This window comes from Ovis aries, chromosome 26 (genome assembly GCF_016772045.2).
Source record: "Ovis aries strain OAR_USU_Benz2616 breed Rambouillet chromosome 26, ARS-UI_Ramb_v3.0, whole genome shotgun sequence".
Taxonomy (NCBI): Eukaryota; Metazoa; Chordata; class Mammalia; order Artiodactyla; family Bovidae; genus Ovis; species Ovis aries.
In genome coordinates this window covers 36,046,960-36,070,285 of record NC_056079.1, presented here as the reverse complement: position 1 = coordinate 36,070,285, position 23,326 = coordinate 36,046,960, and the positions used below count along the sequence as shown (strand labels likewise).

The 23,326-nt window shown below is 47.0% G+C and overlaps 1 protein-coding gene across 11 annotated transcripts in view; it reads left to right on the top strand.

The window, feature by feature from the left end:
• Positions 1-23,326, top strand: part of ANK1 (ankyrin 1) — a 239,438-nt gene that overhangs the window by 75,529 nt on the left and 140,583 nt on the right. For 2 of the 11 annotated variants that reach the window (XM_060407160.1, XM_042241369.2), the window contains exon 1: positions 22,675-22,786. The exons of the other annotated variants lie outside the window; for them this stretch is intronic. In XM_060407160.1, coding sequence (XP_060263143.1) covers positions 22,763-22,786 — 24 coding nt within the window. In that variant the 5' untranslated portion in view covers positions 22,675-22,762. Of the gene's footprint in view, positions 1-22,674; positions 22,787-23,326 lie in introns of those variants that run through there. 11 annotated transcript variants of the gene reach the window in all.

Genomic DNA, 23,326 nt, shown 5'->3' with positions numbered 1-23,326 from the left:
CATAAATGAACTTCCAGGGATCCAGTACAGGAGAATCCTGCTCTGTTCTGAACTCTGATGTCTAGAGCGAAGCTTTGTGGAGGTGGGGTTTCCAGGCGTAACTCCTCCTCCACACCCATCATGCACACCCTGCCTGCCTTCTGAGGGAGAGCCGGTTTAGGCATTTGTGGCAAGTTTTTATGCCCCAGTTCTAAAATCGCAGAGTCCAGCTTTACTCTGTCTAATAACAAAGTGGTGGGTTCTCTCTTGAGATAGTGAAATAGAAGCAATCGGAATTTGCAAAGTCTGAAAATTACTTTGCAAAGCACCATTTTTCATGTTGCTTGTGCTGACATCTTTGTAGGGAAGGGATTTCCCTGTGTATCACAATCCATCATGGCACAGAGAGTGTTGTAGGTGCTTTATAACTGTCTGTTGTGTGGATCAGTTAACAAGGCAATGTGATTACAATAACGAAATGAGAAGACATGTTTTTAAGTTTAAAAATACTTCGAATGATACTAGGCACTGCTTAGGGATATATCCATATGTTATAAAGGTGTGCAAATGTGTGTGGAATGACAAACACGAAGTTAATGTTATTGGGTTGGGAGGAAGTTGCAGAAGATGGGTTTAAGTGTTTCCAATGTTTTATTTCTTGAGCTGAGCATTGGATACACAGCTATTGTATTTTTCTTTGTCCCCTTTAGTACGTCTTCAATGTGGTAGGATACATTTTAAATATAAATAGAACTACATTTGAAAGATATCTCATATAAAGATGGCTTCACAGGAGAAAGCTGGAGGGCGGGAGAGCTGAGTAAATGTCTGTTTCTCCCCAAAGTTGGGCGCCTTTTTTCTCACTCCCTTCCTTATCTACACCAACCACTTCTCTCTCCCTAGATTGTGCCTTCCAGCGTTTCTAAGTAATTATATCTTCTACCACCGGCTAGAAGAAAAATACATCCATGCAGTAAGATGGGGGCTCCTGCTGTGATCAGAGCAGCTTCATTTCTTCCAGACATCAGCTTCTAAATAAAAAGATCATGCATCATACGTGAGAGTGTGTAGACGTTGTTGGCTGGCCACCCTACAAGGCACCTGTTACCTCATTTAATTCTCATAACAGCCTGAGATGTAGGTATTAGCCTTCCTACTTTATAGATGAGTGATGGAGCTTGGTGGTTCTCAGCAGCTTGCCCAGAATAAGGTGCCCCCTGTGTCCACACCCCCTTCCACCCCGCCGGCTGCTGGGAGTCCTTGTGGGCTTGCCTGGTAGCTCAGATGCTAAAGAATCTGCCTGCAATGTAGGAGACCCATGTTTGGTCCCTGGCTTGGGAAGATCCCCTGGAGAAGGAAATGGCAACCCCGTCCAGTGTTCTTGCCTGGAGAATCCCATGGACAGAGGAGCCTGGTAGGCTGTAGTCCTTTATAGACCCCTATGGAGTCACAAAGAGTCGGACACGACTACGAGACTAAAGCTTTCACTTTCACCAGGGGTTCCCAGTCACAGTCACTTTGGGGCTCATGCCCAAAGTGGCCTCAGTTGCCCACCTTCTTGAGCTGTGGTCCCCAGAAGGGGGTGCAGATCCAGCCACGTGTTGGGGCTTTCTGCCTTGTGATGAGTGGCTCCCATTTGGGAGATGCTTAGGAGGGTACCAACTGACTCACTGGAAAAGACCCTGTTGCTGGGAAAGATTGAAGGCAGGAGGAGAAGGGGATGACAGAGGATGAGATGGTTGGATGGCATCACTGACTCGATGGACATGAGTTTGAGTGAACTCCCGGAGTTGGTGACAGACAGGGAGGCCTGGTGTGCTGCAGTTCGTGGGGTCGCAAAGAGTTGGACACAACTGAGCAACTGAACTGGGCTAGAGGGTTAAGGATACAAGCCAGGTGGCTGTGGAGGGCAGCGAACCGCTCTGGCCCTCAGAAGTATTGGCTCACGATCCTGACAGTCCTGGGGTCTCCAAACTGGGGTCCATGTACCCTCCTTGGTGTGCAGGAAGATGCAGGAAGAAGATCTCCATCCTGTAACAGTTTCTACCTTGCTGTGTTTTTTTTTTATGTGCACATAATACATTGGCATAGCAGTACATGTATATGATTTATAGAGAAATAGCCAGATATTGAAGGTACAGGCTCAGAAATGTTTGTATTAATAGGAGTGTGCAACTTAAAATGTTTGGAGGCTTTGAAAAGTCTACTCAGCTGCCCCAGCCTACCTTGTTTCCCAGGCGTGTGAGCCTCGGTGTGAGCATACGCATGAGAAAAGAGCCCAGGTCTTCTCGTCCAGACACATGTCCTCCCTGGGTGCTCAGTGCACTGGACGCGTGGGAACGGAGGCACTCTGGGGAATATTGGTGAAATTCAGAGAGGAAACCTGGAGACAGGTAGATGTCTCACTTTTCAAGAAATCAGATTTCATAGTGCCACATTCCAGAAAAAAAAATTTGGTGGCTCAGATGGTAAAGAATCCACCTTGGCAATGCAGGAGACCCAGGTTCGATCCCTGGATCAGGAAGATACCCTGGAGAAGGGAATGGCAGCCCACTCCAGTGTTCTTGCCTGAAGAATCCCATGGACAGCGGAGCCTAAAGGGCTACAGTCCATGGAGTTGCAAAGAGTTGGATATGACTGAGTGACTTTCACATAAGCAGATGTTTAATGGCCAGTAAGGGGGAAAATCATGGGCTCTGGCAGCTAGCATGGGTTCAGCAGGAATGCATCGGCCCAGCTGAACTCCTGTCCTTCATAACACTCAACAGTGGTTTATTGGGAGACATTTTCATTCATTCATTTTTTCACACGTGCATACAATTCATGGTCCACTTGGCAGGAAATTTCTGAGCATCTAGTATGCTTAAAATCTGATGTTTGAATGACATCTAACGATGGGTGTATTGAAATCTCTGCCCCCAAAGAGCTTTCCTTTTAGTAAAGGAGACCAGCAGGTGCACAAGTATCTATAATAAAATAGACTAAGTGCCACGTTTGTTGTTGTTCAAACACTTCAGTCCTGTCCGACTCTTTGCAATCCCATGGACTGTAGCCCGTCAGGCTCCTCTCCTTTTTCCCAGGCAAGAATACTGGAGTGAGTTGCCATTGCCTTCTCCAGGGGATCTTCCTGACCCAGGGATCAAACGCATGTTTCCTGCACTGGCAGCTGGGTTTTTTTTAACCGCTGAGCCACCAGGGAAGCCCATAGGTGCCACAAAGTGGTTCTTTTAGAAGCAATGTGGTTCTTTCATAAATGAATGTGACCAGGATTCAGCAACAGGAGGATCGTCTAGAGACAGTGATCGTGACAGCAGTACCACACACTTCAGAGAGGAAGGAAAACACTAGAACTTCTAAAATGCTTATTTTGAAATATTGTATTTCCTTTTTTTAAAAAACTTTATATATGTTTGATACTGGCAGAGTTGCTCAGAAGTCTTTGTGGACAAAATGAAGAAAACTGAAGACAGTTTGGGTTGGATGAGATGGTTAGGGAACTTGAAACTAGTTGAGCAGCCGTAGCCAAGTGGGTTGCTTGGTGAACCTTTACCAGCCCCGGGAGGGGGCTTTGGTGACATGCATGGGGTCCCGTCCTCGGTGGGCACTAGCTGACCCCTTAGTTTGCAGTTTTCTGGCAGGCACCGTGAACGTATTCACCTAACTCTGCAGGTGGGGTAGCACTGTGTGTGTTCTGATGCCTGGAGACCATGATTGCCCTCTGTCCTGGGTTGGAACATTCTGGAATATTTCATCAGGCTCTTCAGATGAAAGACTTTGAGAAACATGGGTAGGCTAGGAGGAGGAATGTGGAGGAAATAAACATAATGAGATAGTAATAGCTGCATTTCCTGAGGACACACTATTGTGCCTGGAGAGTGTGTATACACGTGGTCTCATTAGTCCTCACAGAAGCCCCGGGAGGTGGCCTCTGTGATCATTCCCACCAGATAGCTGGACACACTGAGGTTTATGGAGGGTCCCCAAGCCTGCCTGGCTGCCCAGGACTGGGGGGAGGACCTGGGCTTGTGGCCAGGAGGGGAGGCAGCCTGAGGAGGTGGAGCCAAAGGAGGTGGGGTTATAGGGTGGAAGCCCCCAGATGTGAAGGAGCTTCTGAACCCCGGGGACCGTCCTCCTGGATGGTCAAGGGGAGGCGGCCCCATTCCCCATCGAGATTCTGCCACAAGATGACCTTTAAGGTATGTTACCACTTTGAGTTCCATGATATGTGTGAAATACTGGACTTGTAGATGGTGGGTTTGCCGGCCGTAAAAGAGACATTGATCTGGCTCCGGATAGCATCCTTGGAGGAGCGCAGATGGCTTCACCGTGGACACCAGCTCTCTTCCAGAGAGGCCAGATCCCTGGCCCGAGGGGCGGAGGGAACCAGTGTGAGTGGCTATTACCTGAGATTTGCCTTTTAGGGGAGGAATAAAAATCAGCCTTCAAACCTTTATATCATCTAATGTGAAACTTTAGATGCACTGATTATTCAGCTACATTTTGAACAGTCAGCATTTGTCAATATGACTGACTTCCTCTCCAAACGCTGCCGAGATGTAGGAAATGCCAGGTATAAATAGTCAGACAAACTGCGCTGTGTCGGGAAGCATAATTTGGAGAATCAAGGCATCTAAATGCCCTCCCAGTTGGAAAATGACCGCCAGACAGAACATTCCACACTTGAAATGTTATCATCATTGGATCCAGGGTAAACCTAGAACTGAGGGGGATCGAGGGAAATTCTCTATGTCTCTCTTTCTTTCCCTGCCTCTTCTCTCTTTCCTCCACCCGTGACCCCTAACATAGGACCCCATCTATCAGATACCTGTGTGTGTGTGTGTGTGAGTTGCTCAGTCATGTCTGACTCTTTGTGACCCCATGGACAGTAGCTTGCCAGGCTCCTCTGTCCATGGAATTCTCCAGGCAAGAATACTTGAGTGGGTAGCCATTCCCTTCTCCAAGGGATCTTTCTGACCCAGCAATTGAACCCGGGTCTCCCACATTGTGAGCAGATTCTTTACTGTCTGAGTCACCAGGGAAGCCCTTTGGTAACATATGGTCCATGCTAAAATGGTGATCAGAGAGCCCCTGTGACCAGATAAGCCCAACAACAGGACCGATTTCCTTTTACGAAGTTGAGGAAGCCCTGTGGTGTGAGTCTGGGATTAGCTGGAAGAGTGGATTCCAGCCTTGATCACTAATTAGTTGTGGGACCACGGTGACTCAGTTTGATTTTCTGTGTTTCCATTCCCCGATTTGTAAAACAAATGGTAATCATCACTTTTCACAATAATAAAGATTCTGGGGTTGTCCCGAGGATCACACATCACAGTGTATGCTGATCTGTCTGCAAACCTCTCTACAAATGCGTATTATTACCTCAGCTGTTATAGGGGGAACTTCCCACGACTTTGGAGGCTGTTTACAAAGGTGCATTCACTCACTCACTTCAGTTGTTCAGTCGTGTCTGACTCTTTGTGACCCCATGGACTGCAGCACGCCAAGCCTCCCTGTCCATCACCAACTCCTGGAGTTTACTGAAACTCATGTCCATTGTGTTGGTGATGCCATCCAACCATCTCATCCTCTGTCATCCCCTTTTCTTCCTGCCTTCAATCTTTCCCAGCATCAGGGTCTTTGCAAATGAGTCGGTTCTTCGCATCAGTTGGCCAAAGTATTGGAGAGTCAGCTTCAACATCAGTCCTTCCAGTGAACATTCAGGACTGATTTCCTTTAGGATGGACTGGTTGGATCTCCTTGCAGTCCTGGGGATTCTCAAGAGTCTTCTCCAACACCACAGTTCAAAAGCATCAATTCTTTGGCACTCAGCTTTCTTTATAGTCCAACCCTCATATTCATATCTGACTACTGGAAAAACCATAGCTTTGACAAGACGGACTTTTGTTGGCAAAGTAATGTCTCTGCTTTTTAATATGCTGTCTAAGTTGGTCACAGCTTTTCTTCCAAGGAGCAAGTGTCTTTCAATTTCATGGCTGCAGTCACCATCTACAGTGATTTTGGAGCCAGAAAAAATAAAGTCTCTCACTGTTTTCGTTATTTTCCCATCTATTTCCCATGAAGTGATGGAACTGGATGCCATGATCTTCATTTTCTGAATGTTGAGTTTTAAGCCAACTTTTCACTCTCCTCCTTCACTTTCATCAAGAGGACCTTTAGTTCTTCTTCTCTTTCTGCCATAAGGGTGGTGTCATCTGCATATCTGAGGTTATTGATATTTCTCCCGGCAATCTTGATTCCAGCTTGTGCTTCATCCATCCTGGCATTTTGCATGATGTACTCTGCATGTAAGTTAAATAAACAGGGTGACAATAAACACCCTTGATGTATTCCTTTCCCTGTTTGGAAACAGTCTGTTGTTCCATGTCCAGTTCTCACTGTTGCTTTCTGACCTGCATACAGAAATCTGAATACATATTTCTCAGGAGGCAGGTCAGGTGGTCTGGTATTCCCATCTCCTTAAGAATTTTCCACAGTTTGTTGTGATCCACACAGTCAAAGGCTTTGGCATAGTCAATAAAGCAGAAATAGATGTTTTTCTGGAACTCTTGTGCTTTTTCAATGATCCAATGGTTGTTGGCAATTTGATCTCTGGTTCCTCTGTGTTTTCTAAATCCAGTTTGACCATCTGGAAGTTCAAGGTTCACGTACTGTTGAAGCCTGGCTTGGAGAATTTTGATCATTACTTTACTAGCGTGTGAGATGAGTGCAATTGTGTGGTAGTTTGAACACAAAGGTATACATTTGCCATAAAAGCAGAGTTTGATTTGCAGCCCCTCAAGCACTTGGGATAATTAGATAAATAAATCTCTGCTAAGCCAGGATGTGTAACTGCCTAAACCGGTGGTCCTGCCGTTACCTTATAATATGTATGGAGAGGATCAGTAAGGAGTGGGATCACGGTGGGGATTCAGTGTTGCTCCCCAAATAAGGATAGTTCTTAAAAGCCTTCAGGCAGGCCCTGGGTGGAATCCCATCGGTGTGGTGGGTCTGGCTGTCCACCTCAGGCCCCCAGGCCAGACCACAACTTGCAGGACTGCCTTGCAGCTTCATGAGTGGTATAGGGTGATAAGGCTACCTCAAGAACTTCACTTTTCTATAAATGAAAGAATAATTTGTCCCCATTGCCAGTGGGGTGCCTGAAAACAGTCCACCCATTTTCTGGAGGAAAATTGACAATGCTCATCAAAGCCCCAGATCCAGCCAGCCTAGAAAAATGTCTGGGAAAGATGCTAAGGGAATAATCACATTCAAGAACACAAAGATATTAACTGTCACATTGTTTAAACTGGCAAAATAGGACTTCCCTGGTGGTCTAGCAATGAAGATCCTTCTGCCAATTTAGGGGACATGGGTTTGATCGCTGATCCAGGAAAATCCCACATGCCCAGGGGCAACTGAGCTCATGCACCACAGCTACTGAAGCCCGAGTGCTCTAGAGCTTGTGCTGGGCAACAAGAGAGGCCACTGCAAATGTTACCAAGTCCAAGCCCACTCTGCTCACTGCACGGCAGGCCAATGACTCTGAGAGGTGACGGGTTGAACCAAGGAACAGAGTTTGATCGGGGAGCTGGCTGATGGAAAAGACGGCAGCTACTGCCTCAAAATAACCACCTTATGGGGTCTGGATGCCAGGTTCTTTATATCAGAGATGAGGGGGGGTGAGGAAGCAAAGTAAAAAGGCCCTGAATCTTGCAAACCTCTCCTAGGATGCCCAGCCTCAGGCAGAGGATGTGTTAATTTCTTCCTTCCTGCCATCTACAGCACATGGTTCTGAACAAAGGCACTTAAGTTTACAGTCAGGCAGAGAGGCGGGATTCTCTGAGGCAGGCCATTCTGTGTGATTATAATAACAAAAGCAGCGAAAAGCAAGTCAAAGAAACAGTTCCAGTGTGGAGTCAGAATTGGCTTCTTCTCTGCAACAATGAGAAGCCAAGCTCCACAACAAGTAGTCCCCCATCAGCACACCTAGAGAAAGCCCACACGCAGCAGTGAAGACCTAGTGCAGCCAAACGCAAATACATTTTATTTGTCTTTCTCTTTCTGACTCACTTCACTCTGTATAACAGGTTCTAGGTTCATCCACCTCATCAGAACCGACTCAGATGCGTTCCTTTTCATGGCTGAGTAATATTCCATTGTTATATGTACCACAACTTCTTTATCCATTCAGCTGTCAATGGATATCTAGGTTGCTTCCATGGTCCAGCTGTTGTGAACAGTGCTGCAGTGAACAATGGGATACATGTGTCTTTTTCAATTTTGGTTTCCTCAGGATATATGCCTAGGAGTGGGATTGCTGGGTCATATGGTGGTTTTATTCTTAGTTTTTTTTTAAGGAATCGCCATACCGTCTTCCATAGTGGCTGTATCAGTTTACATTCCCACCAACAGTGGAAGAGTGTTCCCTTTCTCCACACCCTCTGCAGCATTTATTGTTTGTAGACTTCTTGATGATGGCCATTCTGACTGGTGTAAGGTGATATCTCATTGTAGTTTTGATCTGCATTTCTCTAATAATGAGCTATGTTGAGCATCTTTTCATATGCTTGTTAGCCATCTGTATGTCTTCTTTGGAGAAATGTCTGTTTAGGTCTTTTCCCCACATTTGGTTGGGTTGTTTCTTTTTCTGGCATTGAGTTGTATGAGCTGCTTGTGTATTTTGGAAACTAGTCCTTTGTCAGTTGTTTCCTTTGCTATTATTTTCTCCCATTCTGAGGGTTGTCTTTTCACCTGGCTTATAGTTTCCTTTGCTTTGCAAAAGCCTTTAAGTTTAATCAGGTCCCACTTGCCCACACTGTTTACTTTTGTTTTTATTTCTGTTACTCTAGGTGGTGGGTCACAGAGAATCTTGCTTTGATTTATGTCATCGATTGTTCTGCCTATGTTTCCCTCTAAGTGTTTTATAGTTTCTGGTCTTACATTTGGGTCTTTAATCCATTTTGAGTTGATCTTTGTGTATGGTGTTAGGAAGTGTTCTAATTTTATTCTTTTACATGTAGCTGTCCAGTTTTCCCAGCACCATCTATTGAAGAGGCTGTCTTTGCCCCATTATATATTCCTTTGTCAAAAATCAGGTACCTGTAGGTGCATGGGTTTAGTTCTGGGCTTTCTGTCTTGTTCCGTGGGTCTGTATTTCTGTTTTTGTGCCAGTATCATACTGTCTTGATGACTGTAGCTTTGTAGTATAATCTGAAGTCAGGAAGGTTGATTCCTCCAACTTCATTCCTCTTTCTCAAGACTACTTTGGTTATTCAGGGTCTTGTGTGTTTCCATATGAATTGAGAATTTTTTTGTTCTAGTTCTGTGAAAAATGTCATTGGTAATTTGATAGGGATTGCACTGAATCTGTAAATTGCATTTGGTAGTATAGTCATTTTCACAATATCGATTCTTCTTACCCAGGAACATGGACTATCTCTCCATCTGTTTATGTCATCTTTGATTTCTTTCATGAGTGTCTTATAATTTTCTGTGTTCAGTTCTTTTGTCTCCTTAGGTAAGTTTACTCCTAGACATTTAATTCTTTTTGTTGCAATGGTGAATGGGATTGATTCCTTAATTTCCCTTTCTGATTTTTCATTGTTAGTATATAGAAATGCAAGTGATTTCTGTGAATTGATTTTGTATCCTGCAACTTTGCTAAATTCACTGATTAGCTCTAGCAATTTTCTGATACTATCTTTAGGGCTTTCTATGTACAGTATCATGTCATCTGAAAACAGTGAGAGCTTTAGTTCTTATTTTCTGATCTGGATTCCTTTTATTTCTTTTTCTCCTCTGATTGCTGTACCCAAGACTTGCAGAACTATGTTGAATAATAGTGGTGAAAGTGGACACTCTTGTCTTGTTCCTGATCTTAGGGGTATTGTATTCTAATGCATATATACGCAATCTAGAAAAATGGTTCTGAATAATTTATTTACGGAGCATCAGTGGAGAAACAGACATAGAGAACAGACTTATGGATATGGGGAGAGGGGAGGAGAGGGTGAGATGTATAGAGAGTAACATGGAAACTTACATTACCATATGGAAAATAGTTAGCTATTTTTAAAACTAGGGAATTTGTTGTATGGCTCAGGAAACTCAAACAGGGGCTCTGTATCAACCTAGAGGGGTCGGATGGGGCAGAAGACGGGAGGGAGGTTCAAAAGGGAGGGGATATGTGTGTACCTATGGCTGATTCACGTTGAGGTTTGACAGAAAACAACAAAATTCTGTAAAGCAATTATCCTTCGATAAAAAATTAATTAAAAAAGAGAAAAAATACATTTAAAAAATTTAAAAATAAATTAGCAAAATATTTTAGGAAGCACCTAAGTGGTCAGCAGTAGAGGGTAGTTTAAGTGAAATAGCAAACTTTCTTAGGGACCCTTACTCTGTAACCAATAAAAGATGTGTATTTTTCTTACATCTGAATATATTAATATTAAATAATATTTCATATGAAAAATATTTAACAAGAGAGGCTTCCCAGGGGGCACTGGTGGTAAGGAACCCACCTGCCAGTGCAGGAGACACAAGAGACACAGGTTCGATCCCTCGGTCAGGAAAATCCCCTGGAGGAGGGCATGGCAACCCACTCCGGTATTCTTGCCTGGAGAGTCCCATGGACAGAGGGGCCTGGCGGGCTACCGTCCATGAGGTTGCAAAGAGTCGAACATGACGTAAGTGACTTAGCGTGCACGCCTGCACATGTAAACAAGGGTAGGTTATAAAGCACCGTGAGTCCTATGTCTGGAGCCATATGTATGTTCATACGTGTTGCACGTGCACGTTTAGAGGGATGGTCACGTAAGTGGCAATGCCAGCTACCGTTTCTGGAGCACTGGCTGTGGGGCAGGCTCCGCACGTGTGTTATCCCCTCTGACCTGTCAGCAAGCCCTGAAGTGAGCACGTGTGTTCTTGCCTCACAGTGGAGGGGATTTAGGGACTGAGAGCAGTGAGTAGGAGGCCAGGCTCCCGCAGCTGCTCAGGGGAGAACCCAGGTCTGTCTGACTGCAAAGCTGGGGTTGGCAAACCTTTTTTGATCCAACCTTTCTGTCACAGTAGTGGTTCTATTCAGACTGTGAGATTACGAGTTATTTTACTATTTTAAGGACCTCCTTGGTGGTCCAGTGGCTAAGACTGAGCTCCCACGGCAAGGGGCCTGGGTTTGATCACTGGTTGTGAGACTGGATCCCATGTGCCGCAGATGGAAGGTCACAAGGCTCAGCTAAGGATGCCGCATGCATAACTAAGACCTGGCACTGCCAGATAAGTACATAGATATATATTTAAAACCTACCTTTGAAAAACCTTGTATCTGATGATAAATTCTCATTTCCTGTGTATTTACATAAATGTGTGTTCCACGCAACTGGATTGGATGGGGATGTCAGCATGGGGAATGACTGACATGAGGCTACTGGCATTTTGAAAATGGCCTCCAGTCCTCAGCTTATTGAATTGCAAGAACAGGGGATTACATAACCCAGGCCATTACTGGAGTGTGACATTGTTCAGGGGATAAAAATAAAGTGCTTTTAGATCAGCACTTGTCCTCATAAAATTCTATGAAGCAAGCAGAGACAGTTTGTTATACCCATTTTGTAGATGAGGAAAACAGAGGCTCGGCACCTGTAAGTGGCCTGTCCCAGGCTTCGTGGTCTGAAGTAACAAAGGATCCATTAAAACTGAGACCATCTAACTCCTCGTCCAGAGCTGTTTACATAACAAGGGGTTTTCAGAAAGAGGTGTTCTGGAGTGGAAAGAACCCCCTGGGAATTTGGGTGGGACTGAAGTTGGGTGGAGGGTCTGCAACAGGGGTTCTTGGGTCAGGAAACAAAGCCCTATGACCTCTGAGGAGGTGGAAGGTTCAGCACTGATCCATCTACGGGAGACCCTTTCGGGTTTGGCTCAAAGCAGAGGGCAGTTGGCCTGGAGACAGGCCAGACAGGCTCTTTTTCCTGAAAAGTAACCTTCTCTCCCCCGAACCCCTCTCCTTCTCCTCCTCCAGACCACTGTTCTCCTAGACAGAAACCCAACCCTGAAGACACTTGTAGAGTAGGAAGTTTCAGTGACATGGATCTGACCTCTTCAACTAAGGCCCCCCTTGAAGACCAGTGTTTTATTCTCCAGTTTAAAGCTAAGAGAGCAGCCTCCTTGGCAGTGCGTGCATCCCATTGCCTGCACGGCTGGCCCTAAGGGACCTGGAGACAGCCCTGCCTGGTGGGCATCCATGACTGGCACGCTGTCCCCAGTCCAGGCTCCATTCAGGTGTGCGTGGTGCCTCTGAAAAGCCCCAGGGCAGAGGCCAGGGTCCACAGTGGCCAAGTCCTAATGTCCACCCACACCAGGCTGTAGAACAAAGAGCATGTGACTGAGGCCCCCTGCATGGCCAAGTTCAAGTTCCCTGGCCGCCAGAAGATCCACACCTCCAAGAAGTAGGGGTTTACAAGGTCGAATGAGGATGAATTTGAAAACAGGGTGGCCGAAAAGTGGCTCATCCCCAATGGCAGTCAGGTGAAATACATCCCTAATAGTGACCCCCTGGACAAATGACCAGTCCTGGACTCATGAGAGCCTTGGCACTGTCCCCTCCTTACTCACGCCCACCAATGAATCCTACTTTCCTGTCCAAAAAAAAAAAAAAAGAAAAAGAAGAAGTAAATGTCCTTGATTTCTTACAACTATCTCAGGACCTCTTAGAGATGGTCAGAGGTTTCAGGAACCGCCCACTGTCTTCAGCACATCACCACCGTCCCCAGGAGACCCAGCGTGGGGCAGTGCACAGCCTCTTAAGCTCCACTTCCTGTCACGTGGCGGCAGTGAAGTCATCCTGAACCTAAGGTCGCAAAGTGTGGGTTAGACGCTCGCCGAGAGAGGGTGAGAGGGTCAAAAGGAGTAGGGCAATAATGACTCCATTTTCCATGCTAGTCTTCAGGGGGCGGGGTGTAAATTCAGATATGTGAACTGCAAGCGGCTCAAAGCCATTCGTAGGCTCACGCGCTGCTGTGGGGACCGGAGGCTGCTCCAGAGTAAGACGCACGTTCCTTCTCCAGCTCCGTGACCTTGGCGAGCCTCTTGTGCCTTAGTTACTTCATCGTGAAAATGGGGTTATCACAGTATCTATGCTGAGGGGGTGACGGAGTGAGAGGTGAATGACGGAAGCATTAGACTATTTCCTTAACCGTCATGTCCGTGGTTCCATGCCTGGCATGTAATTGTCGCTTGTAAATACTGAAAGACAGAAAGATGGAAAGAGAGAGAGAGAGACGGAGAGAAAGAAGGGAAGGGAAGTGGGGACGGCGGAAAGAAAAGTGAATGAACAAGCTCATGATAAGTGCTTAATTAAGTGCTTAATAAATGCTGACTATTATTATTGTCAAGCATTTAATCCTTCCACCCCTCCTCTGGAAAGGAGAAGTACAGTTCTGTTGATTTGAGTGTGGTTACCTGATGGTGAGACTGTTCGGAGTAAGAGAACAAATCCGATGCAGCATTAACAAGGGATATCTGGGGATGAGGAGGGCCTGGTGAAAACCACTGGAAAGTCAGCACGTGAAATAGTACAGAAGGGTCGCAGTTGGCTGTCTTAGGTCACTGAGCTGTGGCTGAACTAGCGTCTTCCTCTTCCCTTTCTCTGCATTCTTCCTCTTCTTTCACCCAGCAGGGCAAAGGGGGAGGACTCGGGATTTGGCTCTGCAGATGTCCTGGATGAGTTCCGGTGTCTCTCGGGTGGGAATTTCATTTGCACAATGAGGACGCAGGCACGGTTGCTCTCTGAGCTGTGATCAGCCTCTCCGGCTCCATGATTCTCCTTTCATAGCTCAGTGTCAGAGGATGTTTGATTCCCTGTATCCGCAGTTTGGAAAGTCTTAGGGAGTCTCTCAGCTGCTTTCAGTGTGTGTGTGTGTGTGGGGGGTGTCAGTGGTAGGGGGTGGTAACAGTGGGATGGTATCCAAGGGCAAACCGATTCCCATAAGACTAAGATCTTATTTTCCCTTCCCCTCTCACTCTCTCCAGAGAAGGCATTGGCACCCCACTCCAGTGCTCTTGCCTGACAAATCCCATAGAAGGAGGAGCCTGGTAGGCTGCAGTCCATGGGGTCACTAAGTCAGTCACGACTAAGCAACTTCACTTTCACTTTTCACTTTCATGCGTTGGAGAAGGCAATGGCAACCCACTCCAGTGTTCTTGCCTGGAGAATCCCAGGGACGGGGGAGCCTGGTGGGCTGCCGTCTATGGGGTCACACAGAGTCGGACACGACTGGAGCGACTTAGCAGCGGTAGCAGCTCACTCTCTCACAAGTGTAAAGGATATGAGATTTCACTGATAGTCCCTGAGATTACACACAGCCGCTAACCTTTAAGAAATGCCCGCTTGCCGAGCGTTGGTGTCGGATCCAACAAGAAAGTTTGTGATTAACTTACAAGGCTGTGGCAGCATCCCTCCCTTTCCCACCTACATATCCGAGTGAGGCTGACTTCATGGACATCAGCCTAAACTGGTTACGACACTGGACTGCAGAAGCACAGGAGAATTCAGCTGCCTTTTCTTTTAAGCCAGAAACCAGACAGACCTGTGAACATACAACAACTCTCTTCTTACTTTTTAAGAAAGTATAGTCATTTCCCATAAAAATGTTATCTAGGTCCATCTAGTCAAAGCTATGGTTTTTCCAGTAGTCAGGTATGGATGTGAGAGTTGGACCACAAAGAAAGCTGAGGGCCGAAGAATTGATGCTTTTGAACTGTGGTGTTGGAGAAGACTCTTGAGAGTCCCTTGGACTGCAAGGAGATCCAACTAGTCCATTCTAAAGGAGATCAGTCCTGAATATTCATTGGAAGGACCAATGCTGAAGCTGAAACACCAATACTTTGGCCACCTGATGCGAAGAACTGACTCATTTGAAAATACCCCGATGCTGGGAAAGATTGAAGGTGAGAGGAGAAGGACATGACAGAGGATGAGATGGTTGGATGGCATCACAAACTTGATGGACATGAGTTTGAGCAAGCGCCAGGAGTTGGTGATGGACAGGGAAGCCTGGCATGCCGTGGTCCATGGGGTCGCAAAGACTTGGACACGACTGAGCAACTGAACTGAACTGAACTGATATTCATGTGAAATAGGCTTACCATGCCATGTTCAAGTGAGTTAATAAGCACTAGTTTAAAAAACTTTCTGATTTAGTTGCGAATACAATAAATATTGATAGATAAAGCCCACATTTAAGAAAATGCTCAATTGTTTTTAAAAGATAAAGGGGTCCTGAAACCAAAAAAGTCGAAGAGTCACTGTCCTAAATTTATGAGAATGAGCGGGTCTACCAATGGATTACTTGTTATTAGTTAAGTGTGTTATTTTACCTCTTCAACCGTATACCTTCCCCAACTCTTCATACTGAAATACTTCAAGTGAATGAGGTTACATCTTTGTTTCAGTGTTTTGCTGAACATAAGAATTTTGCAGCAGGCTAGACTAGGGCAAGGTAGACGAAAGATGTATCAGGTTTAAGAAAATGGGAGTAAGTTTTCAGTCTGGAACATGTTCTAAAAATATTGAATGCTTATCAAACTTGTAGTCTGAAAACACATTTAAAACAGTTAGTATTCCCCCTCCCAATAGTCACCTTCACTTTGAAAAATGCATGAGGACAAAATGATTTTGCTGACAGCTCACCCGTCTCGTGGACAAACCACGGCAGGGAATAGACAGGGAAGGAAAGCTATCCAACTCATCTTGAGTTTAGTATAGCATGATAAGAAAACTGGAGACAATATGGGAAAAAGAAACGATAAACCAATGTGATGGCTTAAAATATGAACACAAACTCTTTGATATACTCCCTTTGACAACACGCTTGCCCTTGAGTGCAGACTGGGCTTAGTGACTTGCTTCCAGCAAGTAGAATCTGGCAGAAGTGATGATGCATGGTATCCTGTTTAGTTGCTAGCTAAGTCGTGTCTGACTCTTTGTGACCCCATGGACTGTAGCCCAGCAGCTCCTAAGAGGCTCGTGGCTTCTACCTTGCTCTCTTGGGTCCTTCTGGGGGCAGCCGGCCGCCATGCTATGAGGACATGCAAGCAGCTCTGTGGAGAGATCCGTGCGGTGAGGAGTTGAAGCCTTTTGCCAGTAGCCATCCAAGTGGCCCACCCGAGGACCTTGCAAGCAGAGCCCCCAGCCCAGCTGAGCCATCAGATGATTGTAGCCCTAGTGACGCCCTGCCTGCAATTTCATGAAAGACCCTGAGCTGGGTCACCCAGAGAAGCTGCTCCTGAATTCTTTTTATTTCTTTTAATTTTTACTTTATATTGGAGAATAGTTGATTTATAAGGTATTAGTTTCAGGTATACAGCAAAGTGATTCAGTTATATATACATCTACATATATCTATTCTTTTTCAGGTTCTTTTCACATTTAGGTTATTACAGAATATTGAGTAGAGTTCCCTGTGCTATATAGGAGGTCCTTGTTGGTTATCTATTTTATGTACAGGAGTGTGTGTGTATTGACCCCAACTTCCTGGTTTATTCCCCCCTTTCCCCTTTGATGACTCAGTTTTACTTCTTCTTTTATCACTGGATATTGAATGCAGTCCCCTGTGGTGTCTGTAGGACCTTGTTTATCCATTCACATGTAATACTTTTCATCTGCTAATCACAAACTTCTAGTCCTTCCCTGCCCCACTCTCATTCTCCCTTTGGCAACAGCCAGTCTGTTCTCTATGAAAAGACACTATTTTAAAAAGTAAAAAGGTGAGCCCTACCCAGGAAAAAGCTTCTTGCAAAGTGTGTGACTGAGAAACGATTGGTATCCAGACCATGTCAGGAATACCAGACCATGTCAAGAACTCCAACGCCTCACTAAGAAAAAGACAAATAACAGAACAGAGAAATGGGCGAAAACAGGCTTCACAAGCCTTTCACTGGAAGGAAGAAATAAATGGCCCAGAAGCATGTAAAAAGGTGCCCAACCTTATTAGTAATCTGGGAAATGCAAATGAAAATTATGGCCATCGCGCACCTGTGTGCTCACTCGGTCGTGTCCAGCTCTTTGCGACTCCGTGGACTATAGCCTGCCAGGCTCCTCCGTCCGTGGGAACCTACCTGGCTGAGAAAAATGTCAAAGTCTGACACTGTCGAGTGCTGATTCAACTGGGGAGCAACTGTATCTTCTGCTCTTGAAGTTCCATACACATCTTGACGGTTCTAGGAGAACTGAGTGTGCACATTAGCCACGTGACTTCACGCCCACTGACACACACGCCAAATGGATCTTACACATGCGCGGCAGGAAGCATGGCTAAGAATGTTTGTGGCAGTAAGTAGCAAAAACCTGAACACGGCTCAAGCTCCATTACCTGCCAAATGGCTAAACGGCTTGAGATATTCAAGTACCGAGGAACACCTTCCAGCAGCGGAAATGAACAAAGGACTCCCCCTGAAGCTCAGGAATTACGCTGCATAAAAAGTACAGATATTAGTAGAAGAATCCATATAGCATGATGCTACGCATTCAAAGTTAGAAACCATGACAAACTAAGCAATTTGCTGTTGAGGGATACATTCAGAGGCGGTAAAGCTGTAGAGGAGGCAAGGGAGGGATTAGCAGAATCGAGGACGGTGTTTGCACCTGGTGGGCGGGATGAGGGCAGCAGGCGGGGGGCAGCAGAAGGAAAGTGTGGATGCGGGCGCCTCTAACCCTCTCTTCAGTAGCTGGGTCAGGGTTCTTGGTGCTCAGGTTTTTTACACATTTAAAAAACTATATTCTTCTCCAGTATGGTTTATCACAGGATATTGAATATAACCCTGTGCTACACAGTGAAAGCCACTCAGTCGTGTCCAGCTCTTTGTGACCCCATGGACTACAGAATCCATGGAATTCTCCAGGCCAAAATACTGGAGTGGGTACCCTGTCCCTTCTCCAGAGGGTCTTCCCAACCCAGGCATATAACCAGGCCTCCCGCATTGCAGGCGGATTCTTTACCAGCTGAGCCACCAGGGAAGCCCTGCTATACGGTAGGGCCTTGTTGTCTATCCATTCTAAATGCGATTGTCTGCATCTACCAACCCCAAACTCCCAGTCCATTCCTGTCCCTCCCTGCCTCCCCTCGGCAAGCACAAGTCTGTTTTCTATGTCTGTGAGTCTGCTTCTGTTTTGTGGATAAGTTCATTTGTATGGCTGATTCACTTCCCTGAACAGCAGAAAAACAAACAGCCGTGTAAGCAACTGCTAAGTCGCTTCAGTCGTGTCCGACTCTGTATGACCCCATAGACGGCAGCCCACCAGGCTCCTCCATCCCTGGGATTCTCCAGGCAAGAACACTGGAGTGGGTTGCCATTTCCTTCTCCAATGCATGAAACTGAAAAGTGAAGGTGAAGCTGCTCAGTCGTGTCCAACCCTCAACGACCCCATGGACTGCAGCCCACCAGGCTCCTCCGTCCGTGGGATTTTCCAGGCAAGAGTACTGGAGTGGGTGCCATTACCTTCTCCAATAAAGCTACTATATGCCAATTAAAAAAAGATGTGGCTCATATATACAATGGATGCTCCTCAGCTATAAACAAGTACCTGACGTTCATTTAATTATCTTTCTTTATGTCTTCCACATGGCTATAGTGGGTTTTTATTTTTATTTTTTGGTATTGAAAATTCATGGGACCAATAAATACCAAATTCTGGTTAGTCGTTACCTCTAAGCAAAAAGGGGATGGGATTAAGGTACATCGCACTGGGCCTTCAACAGTATCAATTATGTTTTATTTCTTTAAAAAATCTGACATGAGACAAAATTTCAATGAAACTGAGAGATGTGTCCTGGAGTATTTACACAGACATTTTCTGTAATTTTCATTTTGTTTGAAATGTTTCCTAATAAAAATATTAGAGGAAAAGAAACATGTGTGGAAAGTCCAGAGGGAAATGCATCACAATCTGAGTGTAATCATATTAGGGGGCTGCGGAGGGGCTGAGGTTATGGGTGATAATCTGCAATTTTCAAAAATATTCAATGAAGATGTCATGACTCTTATAATTAAAAGTCTATTAAAGATTGTTAAGAATTTGAAAAGGAATATGTGTGTATATATATAAGTATACAGGTATATACATATATGAATACGTATACATATGTGTATTACCAAATATATGATTGAGCCTTCAACAGACACGATGTCTAGACTTGAAGCAGTTGATCAAATGTATAGTTCGATATATGATCAATGATTGTAATGGTGTACCTCTAGTAGGCAATGGCACTCCACTCCAGCACTCTTGCCTGGAAAATCCCATGGACAGAGGAGCCTGGTGGGCTGCAGTCCGTGAGGTAGCTAAGAGTCGGGCATGACTGAGCGACTTCACTTTCACTTTTCACCTTCATGCATTGGAGAAGAAAAAGGAAACCCACTCCGGTGTTCTTGCCTGGAGAATCCCAGGGATGGGGGAGCCTGGTGGGCTGCCATCTATGGGGTCGCACAGAGTCGGCCACGACTGAAGCGACTTAGCAGCAGCGTACATATGTGTACATGAGTCACTTTGCCATACACCTGGAACTAACACAGCATTGTTAATCAACTATACTCCAAATAACATTAAAAGTTAAGAAAAATCTATTAAAAACTTCTTCTATCCACTTATTTTTCCTCTTCTAAAACTGGAACACCAAGAACCCTTGAGACATTCAAACAGTTGCTGGATTCCATCCTTACTAAGGGAATGGACTGGTCCACTGTGAACGAACCCAGTGTTCACCCTAAAGCCAGACGGCGACTCGGCTTCCAGGCCCTGGGTACAGACTCCCGGGTTGGAAACTGGCCCTGTTACTTGAGCAGGTTCATTGTTCTTTCTGTGCCTCAATGTCCTCTTCTGTAAACTGCGCCCAAGGCTACGAATGCCTCAGAGACAGTTACAAGGATTATATAGGTGACTGTCGGTGCTTAGAACAGCCTGGCATATAGGAAGCCCCGGGTATAAGCTTGTACATTCATAAGTCAGTGGAACAAATGAGGCGGGGCTTGGAGAGCGGACCGTGCTGAAATTTGGAGGGATCCTCGTGTTCCTGAAATAACCAGGCCTTGCACTTCCTGTGCTGAGATAGTGCCGATGGTTCCCTTTCAGAGACGAAGAGGAAAGAAAGGCAGAAAATGCATGAAAAGCTCCTGGGAGCAGCCTGCTGACCAGGGACTGACAATGTCCCCTTGCTCCCCATCAGACCACTCGCCCTCCCTCATCCTGGTTGTCACGGGAGCTCTGCCCTGGGGAAGAGTCAAGGCCTCAGTGCGCCATGAGGCTGGCACTTTGGAGCCCAGTTGAGCCTGGTTGCTGGTTTTGTGCTTTGTACACTGGCCTTTCCCTTGATGGGTTCATGGGAGGAGAGCCTTGCACTGCCCACGGGGCTGGTTCTGGGGAAACTTCCAAGGCACCGGGCGGTCTGCGGGAGACCCAGAGCTGCTGGACTTTCCAGGCTCAGGGGCCTGTGAGATCCGACCTGTTACCTGAAGCACCGTTCAGTGGCCTTGCAGAATCCTCACAGCCTGCCTGATGGTCCCTTTGCCAAAGATTTGAAGTCACAGTTTCTACTATAGGCATTTTCTAAGTCATTGCTACGCTCCGTGTTTAGTTGCTGGGGGCACATTCTCTTCAGCGCCTAGGGACTCTGAAGAGGAAACTATTATGGTTTCTGTTCTTCCTGGGATGGTGACCCAGCTCCTTGCTCCCATCACCCTGCTGGTGACCACCATGGTCAGGCCGGAACCTCCCCTGCGCACTTCCTTCATGCCAACTCCTCTAATTACACACTCCGTCCCACGCCCAGTGGGTGTGGGCAGCACCTCGCCACCATGAACCAGCCTGGCCCAGCCTCTGTCACTAAGTAAGATCATCTGTCCTGTGGTCGAGTTGTTGGAAGTCAACCCTCACGTGACCTGCTTCTTTGACATTTTTTTCATTTTTCTGGCCTCTCAAAAAAAAAAAAAAAACTAACATTTTTTTTTAAAAATTCTGTGCTAAGAACATTGTTTTGAAATTTTGTCTATAATGATTGTGGGCTTCCCTGGTGGCTCAGTGGTAAAGAACCTGCCTGCCAATGTGGGAGCCTCAGGAGACTTGGGTTTGATCCCTGAGTCGGAAAGATCCCCTGGAGGAGGGCATGGCAATCCACTCCAGTATTCTTGTCTGGGAAATCCCATGGACAGAGGAGCCTGACAGGCTATAGTCCACGGGGTCACATAAGAACCAGACACGATTGAGTGACTGAACACTGTAATGATCATTCCTGTTGTTCAGTCGCTGAGTCGGGTCCGACTCTTTGCGACCCCATGAACCGCAGCATGCCAGGCCTCCCTGTCCATCACCGACTCCCAGAGTTTACTCAAACTCATGTCCACTGAATTGGTGATGCCATCCAACCATCTCATCCTCTGTTGTCCCCTTCTCCTCCCGCCTTCAATCTTTCCCAGCATCAGGGTCTTTTCCAATGAGTCAGTTCTTCCCATCAAGTGGTCAAAGGATTGGAGCTTCATCTGCAGCATCAGTCCTTCCAGTGAACAATCAGGACTGATTTCCTTTATTAAACACTGCTGGTTTGATGATGCTTATAGTGGGTATTTTTAGCCTAAAGGTGCCCTGGAACCTGCTTTGCCCTCCCCACCCGCCTCGGTGCTGGGCTGCTGGGGGGTGGTCAGGCCCCCACTGGGGGTTTCCAGCTGCTGTGAGAACAGAGCGTCATGGAGTGGCCCTTGGTGGTGGTTTTTACCGCAGCTGTAGCCTCACAGCAGGGCCCGTTTGGATCTGCGGAAAAGCTGAGGCCAGATGGCTGCCCGTCGGGGCCTCTGGACCAGCCTCAGCACAGAGGGTGGCCAAGGGGCCAGCAGAGAGGCTGGAGAGACTTTTCTCAGGCAGGACAGAACCCAGCAGCGTCAATATAGCTGGAGAAGCAAAAACACCCATGTGTTAGTTACACCTGAGCGTGTAACACAGCCCATGCAGGGCAGGCCTCATGTTTCAGCCACTCCCTCCACCACCGACTGCGATTCCAGGGCACCGTGTCCTCACCGGGTAAAGCCGCTCCGGGCAGGTGCCCCCTCATCCGGTCAGTGATGGACGGATGTTGCAAAAGAAGTCTTCCATGCCAGGCCTCAGGAGCGTGGCGGTGGCTGGACCCACTGGGCAGCCCTGACTCTTGGCCCTTTTCCCTCCTAGGCACTGTTTCTGGTGACTCACCTCTGGTTCCCAGGAATGTGGTTATTTTGAGCCCCAATGTTATTAAGATGGTGGCCAGATTCCCTGCAAATCAGCTGTGAATGAAGACAGGCCCCCCCCCTCCCCCCAGGAAAGCCTGTGAAAACTTAGACCCTGTGTCCCTGCAGCTCAGGGCTCTGAAGAGCCCTCTGCCCCTGGGAGGGAAGCTACCTTCACTTGGGGAACTCGTCCCCTCTGGATGCCTCCTCCAGGCAGCACCCCCGGCTCTGAAGGACTCCAGCACCCAAACTCAGCAGCCAGGGCTTGGAGTGGCCCCCACCCTACTCACAGCCCGAAGGGCCCAGGGAGTGGGGCCAGGCTTCCTGGTTGAGTGCGGGCGAGGGCACCCCAGCAATCTGTAGGCCCCAGGCAGGCGCCTCCCCTCTGCTTGGCTCCTGGGCCCGATAGCGCCTGTGCTGCTGATAAAGCCCCCGAGGGCCCAGCCTCACGGGCCTCGCAGAGGCGCGGTGGCTCTGGCAGCCCCAGCTGTACCCACAGCCCACGGTGACTGACCTCGGGGACCCAGCCAGGGACGGCATGCACTTCCCAGTCTTCGGCAGAGTGAGTTCTCGGGCAGCCACTCCAGGGAGGGGAGGGGGCGATGCGAAAGAGAGGGGGCCTGTGGGGCTAGGGAGGACTGGAGCTGCGCATTGTAAAGCTGGGCTTTATAATCATATCAACACGCGTTCTCTTTGTCGGCGAAGGGAGCAGGTGGCCTCTGCTTGACTCAATTAATCCAGTTCATATATTTTACTGCCCGAGATCTGTTGTCAACTTGAGTTCCGCCTACCTGGCTCTCTGAATTATATTCTCTGTGCTAGGGGTCGGGAAGGAGACTCTGGATGCTATTTCTTTGGTCTGTCTGAAGAGTCTCTAGAAGCTTTCCTCCGAAGCTACTGAATCCTGCATCTTCCGGGAGTGTGGTCACAAGCCTGTGTCCCTGGGGGAGCATGAGGCAGCTTTCTGGGGGCTGCTCTGCAGGGGCCTGGGGTCAGCCCAGTCTGGAAGGGGGCTTGTTTTCTCAATGACCCACAAAAGCCAGTCAAAGCGTTGTCTGGCCTGCTCTGTTGTTGAAACGGGGTGCTTTGGATTCATGTTGCT